The sequence below is a fragment of the Ammodytes marinus genome (genome assembly GCF_949987685.1).
Source record: "Ammodytes marinus genome assembly, chromosome: 1".
Classification (NCBI taxonomy): Eukaryota; Metazoa; Chordata; class Actinopteri; order Uranoscopiformes; family Ammodytidae; genus Ammodytes; species Ammodytes marinus.
Window position 1 is genome coordinate 626,709 of NC_137230.1, and position 26,025 is coordinate 652,733.

The following is a 26,025-nucleotide window of genomic DNA, read 5'->3' on the forward strand; positions in this document are numbered from 1 at the left end:
GATGCATCACCCTCTGGCGCTTATTTGTGTGAATGCATTTGACCACTGAATGTAGCCTAGCCTCAACTGTTAGCCTAAAAAAAAGAATTGATTCTGACGTGCCTCCCTGAGTTGATAAAGTATAAAAGCACTGACCTTGTTTGCCATTTAAAGCTCTTAATAAGTCAGTGGTTTACAGTGTTGGGCAAGTTACTTCAAAAGCGTAATGCGGTATTTATGACTTATTACTGGCATTTCAAAGTAGTTAGTTACATTACAATATTACTGTCTTTGAATTGTAAGGCATTACACTACTTTTACATTACTTTTGCATTACTTTCACCAAAATAACATGAAATATGGATTTGGTGTTCTCAATAGATCTTCTTGTGTTCAATGCAGCTCATTACACAGCAGGAGGTGACATGGTATGGCATAATGACTGAGCTAGGCTTAAGGCTAACACAAGTAGGCCTATGCTATATATATAATGGTCACATTTATGGCTCATGGTGCAATACATTTTATAATAGAAATACTGAAACTTTAGGTATTTATTTAGCCTATATTAATATCAATAGAGCTAGAGCCTACTACTGTAGATTGAAAAAGTAAATTGAGCCTCAAAGATTTGTTTCTTGCGTTCACATCATCATCAACTTTTGCCTTTTTTAGTTGTTCCAAAGAATCTGCCTTATCATCTTGCCATCTAATCTAAATGATAACAGCCCATTATGTTTGTTTATCGTCTCTCTTGCGTGACATTTTATAATAACAATAGTAGCCTAAATATATACTGTATCTCCTTTGCTAATTCAAAGCATCCACTCATTATGTTGGGAGTCGACGTGTGTGTCAGAGGCATGAATTGACAATGCGATCAACTCTTATTGTAACTTTTTTGCTGCAGCACTTTTAGTGCTGAGGAGAGCTTGCCAACTGTGCTGTCCTTTACGCACCATCATTGCCGCCGTTATGTTAAGATTTCATAATTTGCATCAAAGCAAACCCTTTAGGCGCCGGGTTTTATTTTTAAAAATACTAGATTTTGACACTTAAATTTCAGAAGGCTCTGGATTGAAAGTGGTTTGAGATAGAGACAAAGTGTAAATGAGACAAATATTGAGAATGACCTAAAGTTTATCTGGGGAGTAAATTTTCCCATCTAATTAGCATATTATGACGTCATATGGTGGCGGCCAGGCTATTATGTAATTTCCATGAAATACCTGATATTTTAAAAGAGAGTTGAACTTATTTAATCAGATTCACCCCTCCATCCATTTGTAATGATGTCCACTTTGTTGTAAGCCAACAGTTGTAAACTAGAACTAGAACTACACCACAAAACTCATATAAACACTAGGCGTTTATGATTTTTTTTACCCACCACCATTTTTATTTCCTTTTTTCTTCTATTCTTCATTATTATTATTATTATTATCATCATTATTATCATTATAATATGATAATATTAATATATATATAATGCTGCGTCGCATGGCTGCACCACTGCTGCGCATGGACGCACCGTGACCGGGGCCGTAGAAAGAGTGAACACCAACTCCCTACTCGTCAACTTTTTGCTTGCCATATCTCTAAATAACTCCTAAATCCAGCAATACCGCTTCAGCATAAATAGCTTCGTGGCACACTATCTCCGATTTCGCACCTAACAACAGCGCGATTCATTTGCAGCCTGGACGCGGAGGTGTGTCACCTCTCTGCTCTGACAGAAGGCTGGGACTCGCTCCGAGGGGCTGCTCCGAGACTGACCGCCTCCGAGTGCTCTTAGACCGGGAGGGGCTCGCGGCAGCATCCGCTGCTCGTTGAGCACAGATTGATACGTGCTTTCACGTCAGAGTCTCCAAACACCACAAAAGTTTTCAATAACTTGAGCAGTGAGACGGAAGCCAGTAGGCTAGCGCATCTTTGGAATCAATTGTAGCAGCAAATCGAGTTTTCTTCTCCTCTAGCAGTAACATTAGCGTGGGTTTTTTTCTCCTCTGCGAAACTCGCGGTGTTGTCCAATTTGTATAAAAACAACAAACCAGTCAATTTCGGGTTTAAAATGCATTGTAACGCGCGTTTCTGAGCTATGTACCGCGTTACATATTACCATTTTTTTTTGCTGTAATTCCTTACATTACCGCGTTACAGCAAAACGTAATGCATTACAGTAATGCATTACTTCCTGTAACGCGTTACTCCCAACACTGGTGGTTTATAGTTAAAGTATAGTGTAACATTGTGAGCAAAATGCTTACTCTTGCTAGTGCATCAAGGGTGTTTTCATTCAATAATTAGCATTGAGCTAGCTGACTTTTTTTGTGCTATTTAGCACATATGGTTGTACAAGTTATCCTAGCTATGCAGGGAATTATTAATGCTTTAATGATGCATCATTTGATTCTTGTTTGTATTTGAGATGTCTGGCTGAGCAGCAGAGGCTATAATAAAATGTCACATTTGCTCTGAAAGATGACGCAGATTCGTCAGCCCACTTGGAGTCAGGGCCGGAGTGCTTCAGCCCCACTCCAGAGAGTGTAGTATATTGCAAATTTCTCTTTGCACATTTTTGTAAACTGCTAGTGTATATTACACGATTCCTATTTATTGAACAAGGTTTGCACACACATGGGTGGGAGCAGGTACAGGAGTGTGAGCAGGTACAGAGGGTAGCATACATAGATGTGTATGATTATGTATGCATAAAATATTGTAATTAAACATTTCATTTTCATTTCATTTAACCTTTATTATACTCGAGAGATCAATTGAGGGGTGGCCCTAATTTTCAATTACGTCGAGTCAAACAAGGTCACATGTTGGGTTTAATTTATTCACTTAAACTTTTTATCTTTTCTCCAGGATCCGAATTGTTCATTTTATCCTTAATCAGACATTCATCAACACTGGAGGTGAGTCTGATTAGTTTAATATAATTTAATCGATCAGTTATGGCTTTATAGACCTTCAACAAACAAGAGAAAATATATGCATTAAGACATTTAACAGGCTGCACTGAATATTGGTTATTGTTACCGATTGTAACCAATATGAAACTGTTTATGATATGGTACAATCCGAAGACTCTAATGTTGCTATTTTCTATTTTAATCTATCAGAGAATCTGGAGGAATTGTTGAAGAAAGATGTGTTTGAAACCATGTTCTGCCTCCATGAGGTGAGTAAATCATTGACTGAGCTCATAAAAATACTGGAAGGCTCTGCACTATCAATTTCTTGAATATTGATTATATTCTTATAAAGAGTCCAAACTGATACTTACATTGGCCTCAATGATACAGCTGATTAGAGTACTCTCAACTATCCTCTACTCACCCTCCATACAGCCACATTTCTGTGAAGCACAAAAAGGAAGGAGAAGATATTTTTCAGAATTAGCTGAAGTTGACCTAGTTTTTTTGCACAGACCCTTTTAACACTGAGTTTACAAGACAGAACAATGCACACTTCCACCCTGAGGCAGTCAACCACGGAGCCATCTCCAGACAAGATGTTCACTCATTTACAGTGAAATGCTGCACTGTAGAGTAGGGCTGCATGATTCTCGCGTCTGCTTAAATGAATCACATTTTTTTTCTTCAAAAGGGCAGGAAAAAAATTATCAGAATTTGATTGATTGGGTTTATTGTAGCTGATACCTAACCATTTCAATATGCATGGTAATTTACATGAAAACAGCAAACGCAGGCATGAAACCGCAGGTTTTTGAGATCACCTCCCAGGGAGGATTTTTTGGAAAACACAACGGTTTTGGTTTCTTGTAAACACCGAAACCATTTCCCCTGGTAACGCTGACGTCACGGCTCCACTTCACGTATGCGTAGTCTATAACATTTGCTGTCAAAATACCCACACGCGAGTTATAAAGTTAGAAGACAACATAACATGCACGGTGTCTCCGCGGCACCATCACTGTGATCAGCGGAGTGTTGTGCAGGGCTCAAATATAACACTCGTCAATTTAGTCAAAGTGATTAGTAAGTTATTGAGACCACCGGCCACTTTGTCTGGGGAAAGATTTGTGCTCTGACGGTTTTCCTAGCCAAATAAACGTTTGTAGCTTCTATATGCCAGGGACACGGCTCTCTCTACATTAAAAAACTCTATCAATAGTTCAGCGCGCTGCGGTTAAGTTACTGTTCAACAAAAGGAGCATTAAGGCTACGGCTTCACAGTAAAAGCATTTCACTGGCTAAACATTAATAGTATTTCACTGGACAAACGTGAGTCGACTTTTATTTTGAAGTACGCCTAACAGGAAAGTAGCCGCTCACAAAGCCCCTTCACTATCAGCATGTCTTCTGTTTTCACAAGTTCAATGCGGTGAAATAAGAGGACAGAAAGCTTGTCATTTGCAATACTTGTAACCCCAAGCTTACACCAACCGCTTTATGAACGTTAGTGGCATTAATTTTCGGTTACAGTAAGGTTTTATGCATCAAATTGTACCGGAAGAGCTATCTACTAGGCTGTGTCACCGCTGACTATTGGCTTGGCATGCGTACTACAGCGATTTCGTCCCGTTTCCTCTGAAAACATGTGCACGAGTGAAGATGTCAGATAAATTGTGTCTGAACGGGTTTTTTTTAAAAACCAAAAACGGGAAAACTGTCACGTTTTCACCGTGTAAAGTGCCCCTAAGGTGGGCTACTGGAAATAATAGTGGGCAGAGACACCGACGCGAGCGCACGCAGTGCGCAAGCGGAAATTTTCTGCTCTTGCAAGAGCTCTGCACCTGCTTTTTGGCACATTTACTGTAACATTTCCTGCAATGTAAGCTTTTAGACACACCAATGCTGTAGGGGGGGTTTACCATGATAGCACTGCTACTAGAAGCTTTCCTCATCAGTATAACAACCATCTGCCACCTTCATTTAAAGGCTAAATATGTAATTTTCTTTGAAAATAATAGATAAAATATACAGAATAATTTCAAAGACACCTCAAAACTTGATGAAATATCACAGTATCTCTGAATTGAAAATACACTTCTGCTAGCAGAAAGACTGATATTAAGGCATTTTCCGTGGGTCTAAAGCCCTTGAAAGTTCCCTTTTTTCCCTTTCTTTTCTGGTACCCTGATTTATGTCCAGGTCCTGGCATCACTGAGCTTGCTAGGTTAGCTTGCTCATCATCAATGCATGCAACGGTTTTGAGGGGGGAAAAACGACCCATGATACTTTTAGTTTTTCAATATAAAATGTGATATATTTTACCCAAGTAACAATGAATTTTTTTTTTCTTTTATAGAAAGTTCTCTTGCGAATATAGCGTTCATAATAAAGGTTGGCTAAATTAGGCAATCTGCAAAAAAAATTTATAAATTAAATGTTTTCTCTCTGGGCCCCCCCTGGTGGCTGGGCCCTAGAAAGCTTTCCCACTTTCTACCCCTTATGGGCGGCCCTGCTCACGTACAGTGCGCACTCACGTACATAGTCATTGACACGCCCAAATTAATATAATTTACTGAGTGCATGAAGGCGGTAGTGGCAATCGCCGACTGAAAGGGAAATGGAAAAATAGACTCCACGAGGTGTGAGCACAAAGGCGTCATAGAGTGTGGCGTTCTCTGTGAACGCTGTGGCCGAAATAAAAAGAAGTGATCCGACATAAAAGTGGACGCAAAAAAGTGCATATCGTCACACAGAAGTGTTTGTGCCACGAGCGGGGGACACTGAGACCCCTCATGAGATACAGATTCGGAGAATTAATCCCGGTGCAGTGACGGGCGGCAGAGGGTTAATAATAAACTTCACAGTCCCTTTCAAAACACAGTTACGACGGGCTTAAACACATAGATAAAACGCACTAAAAGCTGTGAAAATTTATCACAGTATGTGATGTACAGTAGGCTTATGATTAGTGTATGAAACTGTGCACTCCTGTCTGCCTGACTGAGGCATCGAGAACAGCGTCAGTGTAAAGTAATAGGTTGTATTCCACCTCAATATTATCAGAATTAATTCAATAACACATGCAGATAGGTTATTCTTTAAAGAGGACCTATGATGCTTTTTGACTTTTATGACCTATAAACGTTTTTATGATGATTTATAGTCATGCTTAACCATACTAAATTATCAAATAATGACTTACATACATTTCGACGTATTCCCTGCTGACCGTCTGGGGTGTCTGTGCAGAGCACTAGACACTATTCTAGCCAGTCGAGAAGTCACGTGTTCAAAGCGGCTTGACGCTTTGTAACTTCGTGACGTCGCATGTAACTTGGTGTCGTCACCACGCGGATGTTTCCATGTATAGTAATGCTGTCACTTCCTTGCTCGCATCTGCCTCGCGCCCTTATAGGTCCATGCTCGCGCTTCCCGCCACTGAAAGTGTTCCGGAAGGAAGGTAACCAATCACAACGGAGTGGGGTTTGCAGGAGGGGGCGGGGGGAGCGGAGATGGCCGAAGCACAGGCGGAGGGAGCGGAGATGGCCGAAGCACAGGCATGCTGGATCGCCAAAATAAGAGAAAGAGCTTCCCGAAAATCTACATAGTTTTCTGTGATGTGATTCGTGTCAGGTTGCTCTATAGCAGTGTAAAACAAGAAATTAAGACCAGAAAAGTAGTATAATAGGTCCTCTTTAATAACTGCAGAGCTTATTCGAACGTTGCTGTTTTTTTATTTGCACTCATATATCTCCGTTTGTAGGCTATTTAAGATCCTAATTCGTTTTGTTTTTGTTGGTATCACTCCATGGAAAAATCCGTGGATGCATTTTTTTATTAGTTGTAAGAATGGCTTCATCCGTTTTGCAAAGGAACTCCCAATATATGATAAACTTACATGGCTTATAACAGGCCTATCTGGATTCATTTTACACAAACACATTTGCTCTCGCACTTCATACATGTGCCAACGGAGTCGCCGTTTCTCCTTTCTCCACTTTCTGTGTGTACGCATGGGTCAGAGTTTGCGTGGAGGACCGCACATCTTCCCGTCAAGTTTGGTTTTTATAAATCCCAATGTTTGCTTAGAAATTAACGTGCGCCCTCTTCTGGGCGTATGCCACGTTTATAAATGAGGCCCCTGGTCCGGCCCTGATAAATGGTCTCAAGATGTCCCATTGCACGCAGTGGGCCTCATTTATCAAACTTGCGTGGAAACTGGTGCAGATCCTGGCGCAAATATCACCCTACGCCAGGTATCGCGTGAGATGTATCAAACTGTCGTACCTCGCCAATCTCAGCGTACACCAGAGATCAGTGTTGATAAATGCAGCGGCTGAAAACAATCGTAAATTGAATATCACGGCCCTATATTTTTCTCAGTTTAGAGGCCTCGCCCAGAGGTTTTACGACATGAATATACGCATTACGGCAAAGAAGAGGAACTTCTCTGAAGTAGAAATTGACAGCATAACAGCAAAAGTAGAATTTTTTTGAAAAAGTTTCATTTCGGAGCATTAAAAAAACGTCAGAAGGCAGCAGTTAGGAAGGAAATAACTGCTGCGGTCAACAGCGTTAGTGTTGACAAACGATCTCCAGCTGACTGGTGTATCTTAGGTTTACATCAGTGTTATCGATCAAATTATACAGTCATATGAAAAAGTTTGGGAACCCCTCTCAGCCGGCATTATAATTGACTCTGCTTTCACAAAAAAAATATAAAAGTGGTATGTCTTTAATTTACTAGGAACAGCTAAGTACTGGGATGTTTTCCAAACAAAGATTTTTTGAAAAGCAGTATTTGGTTGTTTGAAATAAAATAAAATGTGAAAAACTGGCTGTGCAAAAATATAGGAACCCTTGCAGAAAATATTTAGCTCCTCAGTATTTTTCTTCTAGGCTTTTACAGAATGGGTTTATAACAAAACACTTGTTACCCATAAAAAGTGTGAAGGGTAAACTATAGTTTAGATTGTGGTTAGCAAGCTAATTAGTTGGTTGTTGGCATTGATGCTAAAAAAAATTCAAGTTGGGGTTGGTCGTCACATTTTTGGGGGGGTTGGTTGTCACAAGTTATCCAAAGGCTACAGCCAGAAAAGGAACCCGATAACAAAATAAATTGTCAAGCTGTATCCTCACTGACACCCCAGAGAAGGAAAGAATAGAGCAGGAAAAGGCAGCTAGCATGCAAAGGAAAAAAGGGCAACAAAATCAAAACAACCCAGTGCATCCCAAACTAGACAAGCTGCCAAGGCTACAGTAAGTTATATAGGCCTATTTGTCAACTTGACAATGCAATTGCATTTTCAAATTAAGTTCTACTTTCTTTCCTTCTTTTCAAGATTATTCCCATTAAGATAACATTGTGACAAACAACCCCATAGTGTATGACAACGATGGGGTTGATTGTCACAACGTGTTAGGGTGTCTTTGATGATTCATTTCTTCTTTATTACAATACGATAGAAAAAGCGAGGGGTACACATTTCAAGCCAACACTTTAAGCTTCAATGTAATGTAGGAATGACTATCGAAAGATGTTTAGGTGATGAGCAATTCTCAGAAGAGTAAAAAGTGTGCCTACTTACCCCGTTCTCCCCTAATGGCCCTTTCAGATACCACTACTCTCAAGCGTTTTAAAAACTAAAAATAACACATTTTGCGATTTACTGTAGCCTATGACAGGTGTGCAAACCGGCCCGTATTAACTTCCACAGGGCCAGGTAACCACCAGCTGTGAGAGCGCCCACCGTCCTGCTCCACCACCGATACTAGACCATTACTGCCGAGGTCCCGGATCGGAAAAACAAGCCGAAACGTGCCGGTTAATGGTGGAAATAAATCGCTCACTAAAATCTCAAAAATGCGTCAAATAAATAAATTGTTAAGCTGAATGTTGTGCAGTGTATTTTTATCATAAAGAGCAGCGTACTACTAGCATTGCCTACATATTTAATACTGTGGCTAACATTTTAGAAGCGATGAATGAATGCAGCCCCCGTGCTGCAGAGTCCCCCCAGCTGCCCCAAGTCGGACACAACTGCCCTTTTGCAGTCCCATGCAGCGCTCCTAAGTGACCCGTGTGCACACTATTGAATCAGCGCTCCTACTCAGTTGCACACCATAAGCTGCACATTTTCAAGTGATTAATATGTTTATCTCGGTCTGAGCAAACACTGCATTTGTATTATCTACTAACAATTTTCCGACAAAGTCATCGGCTACAAGGCACAGCGAGTACTGCAAGTCCATGCTGTTTTCTAACTTGCATACACGATGTGAGAGCTGGCGTGGGATTTGAGCGTACCCTACGCTCATGTCCAAATTGATAAATGCAGAGGTTTGCTTGGAAATGTGCGTACACCCACTTTTTTGGTCTACGCACGGTTGCTAAATGAGGCTCATGAGGTAGCTTCCATAGATGTATTGTTTCCTCTGAGTAGAAATATACTTCACCCAGATGTTGTGATGTTCATGTTTAACCTACGGTGGCCCTGAGAGCTCAACGCATTGCAACTTGCCTTGTGTAAATAAAGACTAATAAAGAAACTTAACTTAACTTAATTTAAAGAGATCCTATTATACTACTTTTCTGGTCTTAATTTCTTGTTAAAAACTGCTATAGAGCAACCTGACACGAATCACATCACAAAAAACTATGTAGATTTTCGGGAAGCTCTTTCTCTTATTTTGGCGATCCAGCAGACCCTGTAAACACTTTGCTTCTGCCATCTCCGCCCCCTCCCCCCTTCCTGCAAACCCAACTCCGTTGTGATTGGTTACCTTGCGAAGGGAAGTCGTGCTCCCCCTCGCCCCTCCTTTTGCCGGTGCATCTAGCAGTTAGCGTACTACAGCAATGGTATTTGGTGTAGTAGATTTTATGACAATTTTATGCTTTGCAAGGTACTATTATTAGTATAAATGGCAGGTGACAGTGGCACACAAATAATACAAAAAGGTTTATGACACTGATAGGAACCTGTAGGCCTACTTTGATAAAATATAGTGAAAAAATTCTAAATGTCTAGTCTGCAAAGAAACAGCCCAGGTCGGGACGCAAACTCGGGTCTATTGTTTCATAAACGAACTCCCTACCGGCTGAGCTAAGCGAGCACTGGACTAGTGATGTCACCCTCTGCTATATATAGCAACCTGGGAGCTTGCCTGAGTAGCAGGCTGCAGCATTACCATATATGGAAACATGACAGAAACGATCCCTGCGTGACTCACACATCCCGGAAATTTGAACAAGTTCGGCTCGATCGGCTGCCTTAGTTTTTAGTGCTCTGCACAGCCACCCCAGACGGTCAGCAGGGAATACGTTGAAATGCATGTACGTAATTACTTGATACTCTAGTATGTTTAAACATGACTATAAATCATTATAACAACGTTTATAGGTCATAAAAGTCGAAAAGTATCATAGGTTCTCTTTAAGGAAATGCATGCAAATAGACAATACACAGGAAAATTCTGAAAATATCTTCGTCATTTTGCTAACACATGCGCAGCAATCAGGAAAAGCGTGGCAAAGACCACAATACAACTCATTAAGAAAGACTGCTGCAAGTAGATCACAACTCTACGTAAATGTCACAGTTGTTGTCCTGAGTGCAACTGTCCCTGCGTTCCATTACCCATACTATCTACTATTTAGTATGGTAGAAAAAAGATTTAGGACATACTCGGATGTCTACTACATCCGGACAAGATTTTTTGTGTTTAAAACAGGATGCTATTTGGGCGATTCAGACCCACAATCCAGTGCACACTGGAAGTGACGTCACATCGACAGAGCCTCCACATACAGCGGGTGAAATAAGTATTGAACACGTCACCATTTTCCTCAGTAGGGGAGAACGGGGTAATTTGTCACATGGGTTGGATGTCACATTCGTTATATCTCGCCACCAGAGCGCGCTAGCTCTGAAATGTTGATATAAAAAAGGTCCAGAATTGGGATCAGAGGTCACATACATAGACTTCCTTGGAGGAAGACAGCTGCATTTCAGGTGAGAGGATGTTTTGTGTTTTTCATGTCAAATTCAAAATATTTTGCTTCTCAGTATTTTTCTTCTAGGCTTTTACACAATGGGTTTATAACAAAACACTTGTTACCCTCAGAAAGTGTGAAGGGTAAACTATAGTTTAGATTGTGGTTAGCAAGCTAATTAGTTGTCAGATGGTTGTTGGCCTTGATGCTAGCAAGAAATTCAAGTTGGGGTTGGTCGTCAAATTTTTGGGGGGGTTGGTTGTCACATGTTATCTCAAGGCTGCACCCAGAAAAGGAACCCAATAACGAAATAAATTGTCAAGCTGTATCCTCACCGACACCCCAGAGAAGGAAAGAATAGAGCAGGAAAAGGCAGCTAGCAAGCAAAAGAAAAAAGGGCAACAAAATCAAAATAACCCAGTGCATCCCAAACTAGACCAGCTGCCAAGGCTACAGAACGTTATGTAGGCCTATTTGTCAACTTGACAATGCAATTAAACATTCAAATTTGGTTCTGCCTCCTTGCCTTCTTTTTAAGATTTTTCCCATTAAGATAACATTGTGACAAACAACCCCATAGTGTGTGACAACCGACCCCTTGATGGGGTTGGTTGTCACAATGTGTCAGAGTGTCTTTGATGGTAAATTACTTCTTCATTACAATAAGTTGGAAAAAAAGAGAGACACACATTTCTAGCCACACCTTAAGCTTCAATTTAATGTAGGAATGGCTATTGACAGATGTTTTGGTGATGAGCAATTCTCACTAGAGTAAAAAGTGTGCCTACTTACCCCGTTCTCCCCTACATATATTTCCAAAGGGGCTATTGATTTGAAATGCTCACCAGCTGTTGGTAACAACCCAAGTAACCCATTCATACAAAGAAACCAAAACAAATACGTTCACAAATTAAGTTATATGTAATAATGTGAAAGACACAGGGAAAAAGTATTGAACACATTAAAAAAGGGAGGTGCAAAAAGGCATGGAAAGCCAAGACAACAATTGAAGTCTATCAGTAATTAAAAAGCAATCCAGCCCCTTTTCAGTGCAAATAATATCAGCTGGTTCAGTCCCAGCTGATGGCCTACAAAAAGGTATCATTTCCAAGGTGTCACACAAGACACATCTCATGATGGGTAAAAGCAAAGAGCTGTCTCAAGACCTTTGCAACCTAATTGTTGCAAAACATTAAGATGGCAGGGGTTACAGGCTCATTTCTAAGCTTTGGTTTAGTTTAGTTTATTTGTTTATAGTTTCGTGGACAGTCCCCTTTGAGAAGGAGCAGCTTTAGCCTATTTGGCTAATTTCCAGCTGTAGTCCCCGGCCAGTTGTCAGTAGGCAACCTACAATACATAACAGTAAAAAAATTAAAAAAATACATTACATTTATAATTACAGCAGGCCTGAGCAAGAAGGGGAAAAAGACAAACAAACATATTGCACACAGTTGGAGCAAGAACAAACAGGCAAGCACAGATGATGGCAAAGATATCAAGGCAGTTCATGCAACAACAACACAAACACACAGGAGACAAGGGAAAATAGGCCACAAAGATCACATTGAAAGTACATAGGGCAGAACATGCAGGCAGGTAGCAGAGATGGAGCGGCAGCAACAATGACACATCAAACACACACATCACGTCTGACAGAAATTAATGTGTGCAGTTATAGTTGTCGGACAGCCATGTTTTAAGATGTGCTGTAAAGGTGGAATATGTATGTATTTCATTGATAGTGGTAGGCAGTGAATTCCAATTTTGTATTGCCCTAACAGAAAATGATTGTTGACCAAATGTGCTTTTTCTAAATGGGATTAGAAGGTCACCCCGTGTGGTGCTTCTGGTGATCTGATTGCTGCTGTTACGTTGGATTATGAATGATTTTAAAGGAGGAGGAGCGGTGTTATGCAGAATTTTGAAAACCAGGCAGATGTTTTTATATTTGATTACATCTTCCCAGCTCAGCAGTTTACGGTTATTTAATATAGTACAATGATGTGAGCTGTTAGGCTTCTGGTCCAACACTTTGAGTGTTCTCTTGTAAAGAGTTGCTAATGGCTTCAATGACAAACTGTTAGTTTGTCCCCAGCTTGTCATACAGTATGTAAGATGTGACATAATCATGGCATCCATGTAAAGTTTGGCAACATTAAAAGTTAGGGAATTTCTAATATATTTAAAATTGGCTAAGCTAAACTTGACCCTGTTGCACACCTTCTTAATGTGTGCTATAAAAGAAAGAGTAGAATCAATGATAATGCCCAGATACTTAAATTGTGGCACAATACTTATGTTTTGACCTGATATTGTTATGTTCGACACGATGTTACATTGTCTTTTGGTAAAAAACATTCCTACGGTTTTATTAACATTAAGTTGGAGGCAGGAATGGTTTAGCCAATTAGTGATCTGGTCCATAGCTGTGGTCAGTTTAGCAGCAGCCAGATCTTTTGTTTTGGCATGCACATATACTACAGTGTCGTCTGCATACATTTGTATTTTGATATCAGGGCAAACCAACGGCAGATCATTAATATACAGACTGAACAAAAGCGGGCCAAGTATCGATCCTTGTGGTACCCCAGTGCATAAATTAAGAGCTGGTGAACGTTGATTGTTCACAAAAACATGTTGACTTCTACCAGTTAAATATGACTCAATCCATTTGAGTGTTAAAGGTGAGAAGTTAAAAGCAGACAGTTTGGCAATAAGGACCTGATGGTTGACTGTGTCGAAAGCTTTACGAAGGTCTAAAAACACAGCCCCAACAACACCTCCCTTGTCGACCATTGCTCGGACCTCCTCTAAGAAAAAACAGTTAGCTGTTTCCGCAGAGTGGTGGGCCCTGAAGCCAAACTGCATGGGATGAAGAGTAAATGGACCATTATTTAAAAAAGAAACAAGCTGCTCTGATACACATTTCTCAGCAACCTTGGAAATTATAGGTAAAATACTGATTGGTCGGTAGTTACATATGTTCTGAGGGTCGTCTGACTTGAATATAGGAGTAACAATTGCGGTCTTCCAGGTTGTTGGGAATATCCCCTGTCGTACTGACTGGTTGATAGTTTGTGTGATGGGGTAGGCTAGGTGTTCTTGCAGAGTTTTAAGCATTTTAGAATCCATACCATACATATCCTTCGCTGTTGAGACCTTAATAGAATTAATTATAGCTTGAGTTTTAAGTTCAGAAATAGGTTGAATACTGAAAGAAGGCTTGCTTTCATCTACTTCTAGAATTATTGCAGTTGTTGAAGGAAAATTCTGTGCAATTTCAGCCACAGAATTAATAAAATATTCATTAAAAGCTACAGCTAGTTGTGCTGGATCTTGCATTAATTTACCATTCAGATTCAGCTCTAACTGCTTCCTAGGCCTGTGACTAATTCCCATTACATTCTTAATCTGTTCCCAGATCAGCTTTGTGTTACCCTTTGCCTCATTGATAATTGTTATGAAAAAATTTGCTTTGGCCTTTCTGATGACTTTGATTACTTTATTACGTAGTGAAGTGAACCTATGTCTGTCAATATTTAATTTGGTCTTCAATGATCTTTTCAATGCAGAGTCTCTTTCCTTCATCAAGGTGAATATTTCATTATTGAGCCAGGGAAGTGCATTGATTTGTTTCTTTCCTTTGACCTTTTTAGTAAACTCCTTAACTAGACTATGTAACTTGGCAGATAACATTTTGCTATCTGCTTCTGTATTGCTTCCAGTAAGTAAATGTTTCCAATCAGTCTGCTGCACTGCTCTTTGGAAATTAGCCATTTCATTTTTTGGAATCCTGAGTTGCTCTATAGGTTTATTAGAATGATGAAAACGTTTCATTGTTAGTTTTCTGGACATTAATGTCAGATTATGGTCGGACAGTCCAGTAATAAAATTAAATGTCTTAACAACTCTTTCAGGCTTGTTACTAAATATTAAGTCTATTTGTGTCTGGGAAGATGCAGTTATTCTAGTTGGACCTTCCAACAATTGTGTAAAATCCAGACTATCTGTAATCTGTTTAAGGGGTTTCCTATTAGTTTTATCTAACCAGTTACAATTTAGATCGCCAAGTAGTATTACCTCGGTTTTAAAATCACATGCTTTAAGTAGCTTTTTAAATGTGATATAAAAATCATTATTAGAGGAAGGTGGACGATACACAACAATGAGCACAAAAGACATTTCAGATGAAAGCACTATATTCAGTCCAATACACTCCAACTCATGGTCAAAAGGCCAGCATATTTGATGACAGTTGATGTGGTCTTTGATATAAATCATGACCCCACCCCCTCTTCCCTTCGATCTGTCTCGTCTAAAGATATTATAGCCTGGTACATGCAATGCAGCAGAAGGAGAGTTGTTATGCAACCACGATTCAGACAGGCCTAAAAAATCCAAGTTGGAATTACTAAGAAGATGATGCATTTGTTCAGCCTTCGGTGTGAGACTACGGATGTTAATATGCCCTCCAAAGATACCGCTGGGTTTATGTTGTGAATCCCAAATCATTCGAGAGTGAGTGACAGTTTTGAAAAAGTTCATTTTGTGATGCTTTTTCTTCATGCCCTCGCTGCTGGCACCTTGGGAAGTCGGGCCTGGGCATGGGTGCACATCACCAGATAGCAACAAGTATAGTGTAATGATGATGAGACTGTCACTTTGGCGTTTGCCCCGGACTGCATAACTTTGCTTGTGTTGATCCCGAACGGTGGCGGTGTTTACAAATGCTTGCATTAGAATATGCTTTCCGTATCCAAAATGCTTTACAACTGTTGTTTCATGGTGCACTGCTATGTTACGGGAGAGTAGCTTTCTGTTTAAAAGTTGTCCCGAATCTACAAAGTTTAAAATAACACCAAAAATTAAAAGCGCAAAGAGAGCACCTGACACCCCTGTGCTGCTGGCTGCTGCCATCTTGGCTGCCATCTAGGCAACTGCTGAAGCCTGGGCCTGGTGGTAGCTGGTTGCTACTGGAACCTGGTGGTAGCTGATTGCTACTGGTTGCTACTGGAGCCTGGTGGTAGCTGGTTGCTACTGGAGCCTGGTGGTAGCTGGATGCTACTGGAGCCAGGTGGTAGCTGGATGCTGCTGGAGCCTGGGCCTGGTAGTAGCTGGTTGCTACTGGAGCCTGGTGGTAGCTGGATGCTACTGGAGCCTGGTGGTAGCTGGATGCTGCTGGAGCCTGGGCCTGGTAGTAGCTGGTTGCTACTGGAGCCTGGTAGTAGCTGGTTGCTACTGGAGCCTGGTAGTAGCTGGATGCTGCTGGAGCCTGGTGGTAGCTGGTTGCTACTGGAGCCTGGTGGTAGCTGGATGCTGCTGGAGCCTGGGCCTGGTAGTAGCTGGTTGCTACTGAAGCCTGGTGCTTGGGTTATGCTTGGGCTGCTTGGGCCTGTTGATATCTGGCTGTTGTTGGAGCCTGAGCCCGTTGGTAGCTGGCTACTGCCTGGGCTTGCTGCTTAGTTTGGTAGAAAGTCGTCGTTGTCCAGCTTGGTATATGGAGACTGCTGCCTGGACAAGCTGTGTAGCCCGATGGATAATAGTTGCTGCCTGGGCCTTCTGCCCAGCCTGGTAGAAAGTGGCTCCTGCCTAGCTTGCAGCTAACAGTCAAACCAACTAGGCTTGTAGAGGACAGCAGAGGAGTAGACCGGAAAAAAAACTCAATCCGGTGGAAATCAGTTGTTGCAAAAACCATCCAAAATATTTGATTTAGTTTTAGACATTGCATACAAGAATAGTCTACAAATCTACAAAACTGCAGGAAAAAATACACTATAAATACACTTTATTTCTAGAGTCTAGTTGTCTGCTGCTGGAGCTACCTGCCTGCCTGTCTGCTTCCAATCACAGTCATGTTAATAATCAACACATTGCTCCTTATCCACCTCCAAACTTTCCTAGCCAAAAGCTTGTGTCCTGTAAGTTCCAGTGAGCACTGTTGGGGCCATAATACGGAAGTGGAAAGACAATCATTTCACAATAAATGTGCCTCTATCAGGTGCTCCTCGCAAGATTTCTGACTTCTGGAGTGAAAAGAATGATCGGAAAAGTTGCCCAAGAGCCAAGGACCACTTGTGGAAAGCTTCAAAAAGACCTGGAATTAGCAGGTCCTGTTGTGTCAAAGAAAACAGTAAGTAATGCACTCCTACGCCATGGCCTGTATGCACGCTCACCACGCAAGACTCCATTGCTGAAAAAAAAGCATGTTGAAGCTTGTTTAAAGTTTGCTGCACAACATTTTGAAAAGCCAGTGAAATACTGGGAGAATATAGTGTGGTCAGATGAGAGCAAAATGTAATAGTTTAGATGCCATAATACACACCATGTTTGGAGGAGAAATAGCACTGCACATCATCCTAAAAACACTATACCAACAGTGAAGTTTTGAGTTTCGGAACATCATGATGTACAGGCAAACTTATCGAGACATTCTTGACCAAAATCTGCTGCCATCTACCAGGGTGATGAAGATGAAACGAGTGGGGACATTTCATCAAGACAATGATCCCAAACACACAGCCAATGAAACTCTCAATTGGTTTCAAAAAAAGAAAATAAAGCTCCAATCACCTGACTTAAATCCCACTGAAAATCTATTGAAAGAACTGAAGATCAAGATTCATTAAAGAGGCCCACGGAACCTTCTAGATTTGAAGACTGTTTGTGTGGAAGAATGGGCCAAAATCACACCAGAGCAATACATGCGACTAATCTCTCCATACAGGAGGCGTCTTGAAGCTGTCATTACCAAAAAAGGCTTTTGTACAAAGTATTAAATAAATATCAGTGAGTGTTCAATACTTTTTCTCTTTGTCATTTCACATTATTACACATAACTTAATTTCTGAACTTATTTGTTTTAGTTTCTTTGTATGTATGGATTACTTGGGTTGTTACCAACATCTGGTAAAATATCAAGTCAATAGCACCTTTGGAAATATATTTACTGAGGAAAATGGTGACGTGTTCAATACTTATTTCACCCGCTGTACAAACGGGGATGTGACGGATGTAAACGTTGAGGCAAGATCGAGGCGCAATGTTATGATGAAATAAATAGGTAAAAGTATGTCCCAAGTGTATGCCTACTAACTAGATTATTTGTATGATCAGATGTAGTATGTATAATAGAAAGCATCCAAACTGCCGCCCCAGTGGTGAATGTATAATTCACCACTGGGGCGGCAGTGGTGAAGTGGGTAGGGAGTCTGCCTCTGGAGTGCAGGGTCGGAGGTTCGATTCCCCGCCTACCCACATGTCGAAGTGTCCCTGGGCAAGACACTGAACCCCAAATTGCTCCCGATGGTTCAGACAGCGCCTTGCTTGGCAGCTACTGCCATCGGTGTTTGAGTGTATGTATAAAAAATGTGTATTGTGAAGCGCCTTGTGACCCTGGTCTGTGAAGGGCGCTATATAAATAAAGCTTACTTACTTACTTACTAAAGAAAGAGTATGATATTTGGAACGCAGGGATGTTCATTCTAAGTGAGATTTTATAAAGTAATGTGTTTTTACTAGGGCTGTCAAATTAACTTGTTAATTTCGATTAATGAATGACAGAAAAATTAACGCGATTAAAAAAATGAACGCAGATTAATCGCACTTCTATATTGCCCTTTGACCCAGTGCAAAAGAGGTGAGACGATAGCGGAGCTGCACCTGTAGCTTGCGGAGACGGCCCGCACGGGATTAAAGAGTAAAGAAAGAAGCAGGGGAAAGGGGCCGAGGGCTCTATGGATGTGTTATGGGCTGCTCCGGGCAAATAAGCATGAAGGTAGGAATACGTCTTATGTTATTCTCCGCAGTGTCTGTGCATTATTGATTTAGTGCGTGCCTAATTAACAATGTAGGTTCAAAACAATAGGCCTATTTCTCAATCTTCCTCCGTGTCTCACTTTTGTTTGCTAGCTGCGATCGTCTCACGCAAACTGACACCCTCCCCTTTCACTCTTCCTAGATATGCCTGTCTTTTTTCCTCCTTTGTATGTGTGTGTGTGTGTGTGTGTGTGTGCGTCATTTAGCCTGCTTGTTTTTTTGTGGGTTTTTTTCGGCGCCAGTAGTTCCTAAACATATTTCATGTAGAAACCTGTCTGAGGGGAGGAGACAGAAGTTACGAGAGAGAGAGAGAGAGAGAGAGAGAGAGAGAGAGAGAGACAAACGGTAGCCTATCGGCCTACAGTTGTTTATAAACAGGCATAAAAGTGTCATATGAGTATGCGATTAATTTAGATTAATTAATCACAGAGCCTGTAATTAATTAGATTCATTTTTTTAATCGCTTGACAGCCCTAGTACTTACAGTACAGCTTCAGAAATAAAGGTCAGTTTCACTTGTTTATCCAATGTTCACTTAAAATGAGTGCTTGTTGGTATATATATATTGTTGTTTTTCCTTTGAATTTGTTTGAACTCGACGTCATTGAAAATGAGGGTCACCCCTCAATTGGTCTCTCGAGGATAAATAAAAGTTAAATGAAAATGAAATGAAATATAATAAGAATTGTCCCTAAAGTAAACACTTTATTTTGAACACCGGATGTAGTCAAAACTGGATGCATTTAGCAGGGGATATAAACACGGAACTCCTAATGAAAAATGACTGATAAATAGAGAACTTCAATAACTCCATGAGTCCCAAACTGTGGCAACAACAACCCTGTTTGGACAGTGTATCACTTTTAAGTTTCCTCTGAAAACCCTTCCTTTGCTGTGATCCATTTTGAACCCTTTTTCTTAATGTGTTGTGGTAGTTGCATGCAGCACTTTTTCTTGATGAAGATGTTTTCATAATTTGCTTGTGTTTTGTCAAGTTGTATGTGTTTTCTTATGTTGCAGTGTGTTGAGTTCTCAGGGCCACCGAAGAAACCTGATCAATGTATTTGCATGCAGGATGGAAACATGATTTGTATGTTGATGTTTTCCATGATTGACAGAGGAAGAAGCAGAAAGAGCTGAAGGAGAAGTGGGCTCGATGGTCGGGTCTGTTTACAGGCCAACCAGTCAGCAATGTCAAGTCAGTGTGTAACTGTTGTCTTTATGTCTGTCTCTAGGGTTGCACAATTCTGGGAATTTTCTAAGTTGGAAACTTTCCATGGGAATTTATGGGAATTAACGGGAAATTTGGGAATTAACGGGAATAAACGGGAATTTACTAAATTTAAAGCAGCCCTAATGCACTAAATTCTCCTAACTATGTTATTTCAGTCCAGGCAAATGTTCTAGACTGTAAAAAGCAGTTTTTTCAACTAAGTTTTAATATATTTATGAACATTTAATTTCAAATCAGATTTTTTTTTAAGTTTATTGAGATACCCAACTTGATTTTTACTAGACCAGGTTTACAGAGGCTTAAGCTTTGATTTTAAATATAGTTGGGGACAATACATTTTAGCATAATCTTGACTAAAACAACCAGATTTTATGCAAGTACACTTGGCAAATTGCACATAGCACACCTCCTACTGCAGGGGTACTGAGGCCACGTCCCCTACATGCTCTGTGCATTCCTCCATCACATGGTGGGGGGACATTTGACTTTATTTATTGAATGGGTGGGGTCAGACAGATGAGTAATAATTTACTCAACATTCATCTTTTTGTTGTTCAGTGAAATTATTGATTGTTCATAAAATAATCAACTTGATAAAGTTCTTCTTACAAATAAATCTGTTCAAATGTAATGTTTTTTGATTGTATTATTTTGCATGGATGTCTGCCTATGACCAAACATAGTGTTTAAAAGTTTAGATTTATGGTTGGTTATGAAAAAAAATAATTTAAATTACCGCCATTTTGTTAATTCCTATAATTTCCAATTTTGAATATTCCCAAAATTCCCGAGCGAAAGTTCCCGTGGAAAGTTTCTGGAAACTTTCCGGTAATTTACCGGAAACTTTCCACCCCTTTGCAACCCTATCTGTCTCTCTGTGCTTGTCTCTGTGTATTCATTTATCAGTCTTTATCAATGGTCTGCCATTTCACAGTTAAATATTGTACAAAGCCTGCAGCATCTCATGGCCTATCTCATTTACACCTGCCTTGCCAGTGAGAGATTCTGAAGTACCTCAAAAACCTCAGCCAGGGATATGGGTTAGGATTCCCCACTTTGATATAACTTTGATTCATGTTGTGAATGAAATACATACTTTAAAACATGTATTTAATGAATCAGTCCCCAGGTAGACTGACTAGTAGACAGCAACTGGTGCTGAAATAGCCGGTGTGTGTAGTAGGTATGCTATGTAAGAATAAAAAAAATAAAAACAGCAGTATATCAAACTTAGTTTTAGCCTCTGTGGGCAACGGCGCACAAAAAAGTGACCCCTGTATCTGGAGATTAAGCTGGCCAAATGTATCAGCTATAAAGCTACATTCTACATTTTGTCATCCACAAGGGCAAGGTAATTGGATGCTGCGCCATTACTATAAGCAGAATGTAGGAACGAATTTGAGAAGGAGCTAAAAAATTATGCAACACAACCGATTTGTGATCAAGCGGGATGACAAAGCCAAATTTATGTTCTTGAGAGAGCGAGAGAGGGTTAGGGTGTGAGAGTCTCATCAGACCCAGAACCTTACGGAAAAAAGGGTACTAATCCTCTGTTATTCCACATTGTACAAACCAATAAAACATCAGATAACATCAATATATGGAATGAAATCAGTTTCAATATTAATGAATGCACAGAGAAGGATTCACACGTGTATTTTGTGATTTATATATAAATGACTCTCTTCTCACAAATACATTTCAATGCACACACAAATGAAAACCGTCATATATAAATGTAAAATAAATCCATCTATAAGAAAAACGTTTCACAAACACATTTCCGATCCACACACAAATGTGTATTGTTTTAAATAAATGTTATATAAATCCATAAATATATTAATTTAAAAAAGATTTTAAATTTTCATCAAAAATGTGTTTGGATGTTGTTACATTTATATACAAACTGTTACATTTGAATTTACAAAATGTTTTTAATGTGTAAACTTCCTTGCATTCATGTGTGAATTGGTCTGTATTTGTGTGTGGAATTTTGAGACTCCCCTGACGTCGCTGGTTTCACAAATGTGTCACAAAAAATTTTCAACCAGGAACTACCTATAGCCAATCGGATGTCTTCCTCGTTTTCAGCCAATCACATGAGCGCAGTCTCACAAGGGTCCGCTTATGCCCTGAGACAGAGGACGGTACGGCACGACTGAATGAGCTCAACCTCATTGCATTATTTTTAAAACTGCAGAGGAGTTGTTTTGCCGCAGTGGACCACGTTTTTGGTGAATCATAAACGAGTCACCAAAAATTCCAGCATTTGCAGCGTCCATTTCTCCAAAGAAGAGTTTAGTAACTTTGGCTAGAAGGCTGCTGGCTTTGCAGAGCGGCTATGTCTAGCTGATGCCTGCTGGAGCTGCCTTTCTTTACTTCAGACTTCACCGACCCCGTGCTGATTGTCGATCATGTAAGTCACTTATCAGCTTAGCTGTACATTACATTTTATTGTCTCATTAGCTTTAGTTATGCTACTACAGTGTATTTCACTTGTGTGTGTTGCTAACATTTAGCCCTAGGCCCAGTGTTTGAAGCTAACGTAGCTAACGTTGTTATCATAGTAGCCTACTACCAAATGTTTATTTTTAGCAGGTCATGCTAGCTACCTTGATGACAATCACACAAAATATAACCACTGAATTAAGAATTATATTATACCCTAACAGAATATCTCTGTATTACAGCATTACAGACAGCCTGTGCCAGAGTGAATGCCAGTGTTGAGGGCTAATGCGACATTGAGCCTGAACCTCTCATCTCAACCCGGGACCCTGGAAGACAGACGATGTGACCTACACATGCAGTAGTTAAAGAACCATGTAGAAGAAAAGGAACAGAGGTATGATGAAGAATCTACTCATGCTAATGTAGTTAAAGATATCCTAAACTGCATAGAACTCTCTGTATATTCTATTTGATTGTTTCACTTAATAAGCTTATTAGGTGAACAAGCAGACTGCATTTATTCTTCTCATAAGGACTGTTTTCTTCAGTGTCATCATTGTAAATATATTCAATTTCTTCTTAAAAGCAGAAACAAGGTTTTACTCAAAGACATCTTGAAGCTCAGCCCACTGTACCAGACCTCCAACTTGGAAGTCGTCAAGGTGTTGTCCAGGAGTGTCCTCTGGTTGTCTCATTTTCATACTTTGGATGCAGATCAGGTACTTATGAATACATATGCTAATCTTATAGTGTATGTACAATAAATGCCCAAACAACATATTGTACTTGCAGGTGTTCCCGTGGAGAGTGCCAGACGACGACAGTAACTATTTGAAATTGTATGTCGCAGTTTGTAACATTGGTGTGCAGTAAACAATAAATGTATTATACCTCTCAAATCTCTCTTATATTCTGTGATTGCTTACCTTGGCTGAAGGAGCATAAACTAAATTACTTTTACTATGAAAAACATTGTTGCTGTACCAGTGCATGTCCCTGTACAATAATACTTTCTCCAGGTCAGGAACGAGGTGCTTCTGGAGCATCCAAGGTGCAGGACGCTTCTTCAAGGCCTTGAACCAAATGTTTCTCAACCCTTGTGCCTTAGAATCTGCTCTACAGGGCACATTATGGAACCCTGCCTTTGAGAGGGAAAGCAGCTTACTAGATAACTCAATATCCATCATTCTTCAATAATACTGTATCTACTATTTGAAAATGCTTCATCATTTATTACACTTCAATTATATTATAATTAAAATAATTATTTTAAAATGCATAAATACACATGCACACAGCGTTGAATGAAAATATGTGAGGCTTTATTTAAAGAGTTTGAAGTCAGTAGGTCTTTGAGCAGGACACTTCCACAAAAACACTTTGTCCTTTCTCGTCCAGTTCTTGATAACTGCAACACAAAAGCACAGTGACAGAAAATAGGTAAAGGTTTGCTTATGGTTAACACACAGGCCTGGCTAACTGTTGTCAAATGATCTACAGTGGGTTGCAAAAGTATTCATACCACTTGAACTTATTTTACAAGCCACACTTTTCAGTTTTTTTTATTTATTTAAATATAAAAAATGTAAAACTATGTATCATCACATCACAATTATAAGCAATGCTGTGTTGGTTTATTACATGAAATCCCAATAAAATAAATGTACGTGTGATTTATCCATGTGGAAAGGTCTAAGGGGTATGAATACTTTTGTGAGATTGTGAAGATGCACTTCGAGATGTCTTTGAGTAAAACCTTGTTTCTGCTTTTAAGAAGAAATTGAATATATTTACAATGATGACACTGAAGAAAACAGTCCTTATGAGAAGAATAAATGCAGTCTGCTTGTTCACCTAATAAGCTTATTAAGTGAAACAATCAAATATAATATACAGAGAGTTCTATGCAGTTTAGGATATCTTTAATTACATTAGCATGAGTAGATTCTTCATCATACCTCTGTTCCTTTTCTTCTCCATGGTTCTTTAACTACAGCATGTGTAGGTCACATCGTCTGTCTTCCAGGGTCCCGGGTTGAGATGAGAGGTTCAGGCTCAATGTCGCATTAGCCCTCAACACTGGCATTCACTCTGGCACAGGCTGTCTGTAATGCTGTAATACAGAGATATTCTGTTAGGGTATAATATAATTCTTAATTCAGTGGTTATATCTTGTGTGATTGTCATCAAGGTAGCTAGCATGACCTGCTAAAAATAAACATTTGGTAGTAGGCTACTATGATAACAACGTTAGCTATGTTAGCTTCAAACACTGGGCCTAGGGCTAAATGTTAGCAACACACACAAGTGAAATACACTGTAGTAGCATTACTAAAGCTAATGAGACAATAAAATGTAATGTACAGCTAAGCTGATAAGTGACTTACATGATCGGCAATCAGCACGGGGTCGGTGAAGTCTGAAGTAAAGAAAGGCAGCTCCAGCAGGCATCAGCTAGACATAGCCGCTCTGCAAAGCCAGCAGCCTTCTAGCCAAAGTTACTAAACTCTTCTTTGGAGAAATGGACGCTGCAAATGCTGGAATTTTTGGTGACTCGTTTATGATTCACCAAAAACGTGGTCCACTGCGGCAAAACAACTCCTCGGCAGTTTTAAAAATAATGCAATGAGGTTGAGCTCATTCAGTCGTGCCGTACCGTCCTCTGTCTCAGGGCATAAGCGGACCCTTGTGAGACTGCGCTCATGTGATTGGCTGAAAACGAGGAAGACATCCGATTGGCTATAGGTAGTTCCTGGTTGAAAAAAACACATTTGTGAAACCAGCGACGTCAGGGGAGTCTCAAAATTCCACACACAAATACAGACCAATTCACACATGAATGCAAGGAAGTTCACAAATTAAAAACATTTTGTAAATTCAAATGTAACAGTTTGTATATAAATGTAACAACATCCAAACACATTTTTGATGAAAATTTAAAATCTTTTTTAAATTAATATATTTATGGATTTATATAACATTTATTTAAAACAATACACATTTGTGTGTGGATCGGAAATGTGTTTGTGAAACGTTTTTCTTATAGATGGATTTATTTTACATTTATATATGACGGTTTTCATTTGTGTGTGCATTGAAATGTATTTGTGAGAAGAGAGTCATTTATATATAAATCACAAAATACACGTGTGAATCCTTCTCTGTGCATTCATTAATATTGAAACTGATTTAATTCCATATCAATATTACTAAATGCTTTCTACAGTCAATGGTGTTGGTGTCTTGGTATGTTATATGATGTGAGCTTTGGTGTATCTTCTCTGCAGGAGTTACTTCGGAGAGAAGGTGGCTCTGTACTACCTGTGGCTGGGCTGGTACACCAAGCTGCTGGTTCCAGCTGCTCTTCTGGGTGTTGTAGTCTTCCTATATGGACTCGCCTTTTTCAACACCAGCCCTCTCATGTAAGCCCCATGTTGTAGAAGTTATAATGTCTGGTAGATGGTCTAAAACCTGGGAAACATTGGCTCTTTTGCTTTAACATAACTTTATTTATTAAGTCATTTTAAAACTATTCAAACATTTAAGAAGTGTGTCTTTGAAGACCAGGGCGCTCTTTATTAAGACACAGAATCCATCCTAAATCCTTTATAAATACCCACCGGCAG

At 39.9% G+C, this 26,025-nt stretch overlaps 1 protein-coding gene across 3 annotated transcripts in view; it reads left to right on the forward strand.

Annotated features, from left to right (window-relative positions):
* ano9b (anoctamin 9b) overlaps nt 1-26,025 on the forward strand; it is a 142,358-nt gene that overhangs the window by 42,237 nt on the left and 74,096 nt on the right. For 2 of the 3 annotated variants that reach the window (XM_080026323.1, XM_080026324.1), the window contains exons 5-9: nt 2,851-2,900; nt 3,108-3,166; nt 16,895-17,026; nt 19,830-19,909; nt 25,687-25,821. In XM_080026323.1, the coding sequence (XP_079882449.1) occupies nt 2,851-2,900; nt 3,108-3,166; nt 16,895-17,026; nt 19,830-19,909; nt 25,687-25,821 (456 nt within the window). The remainder of the gene's footprint in view (nt 1-2,850; nt 2,901-3,107; nt 3,167-16,894; nt 17,027-19,829; nt 19,910-25,686; nt 25,822-26,025) is intronic. The other variant, XM_080026325.1, reaches the window with a different exon arrangement.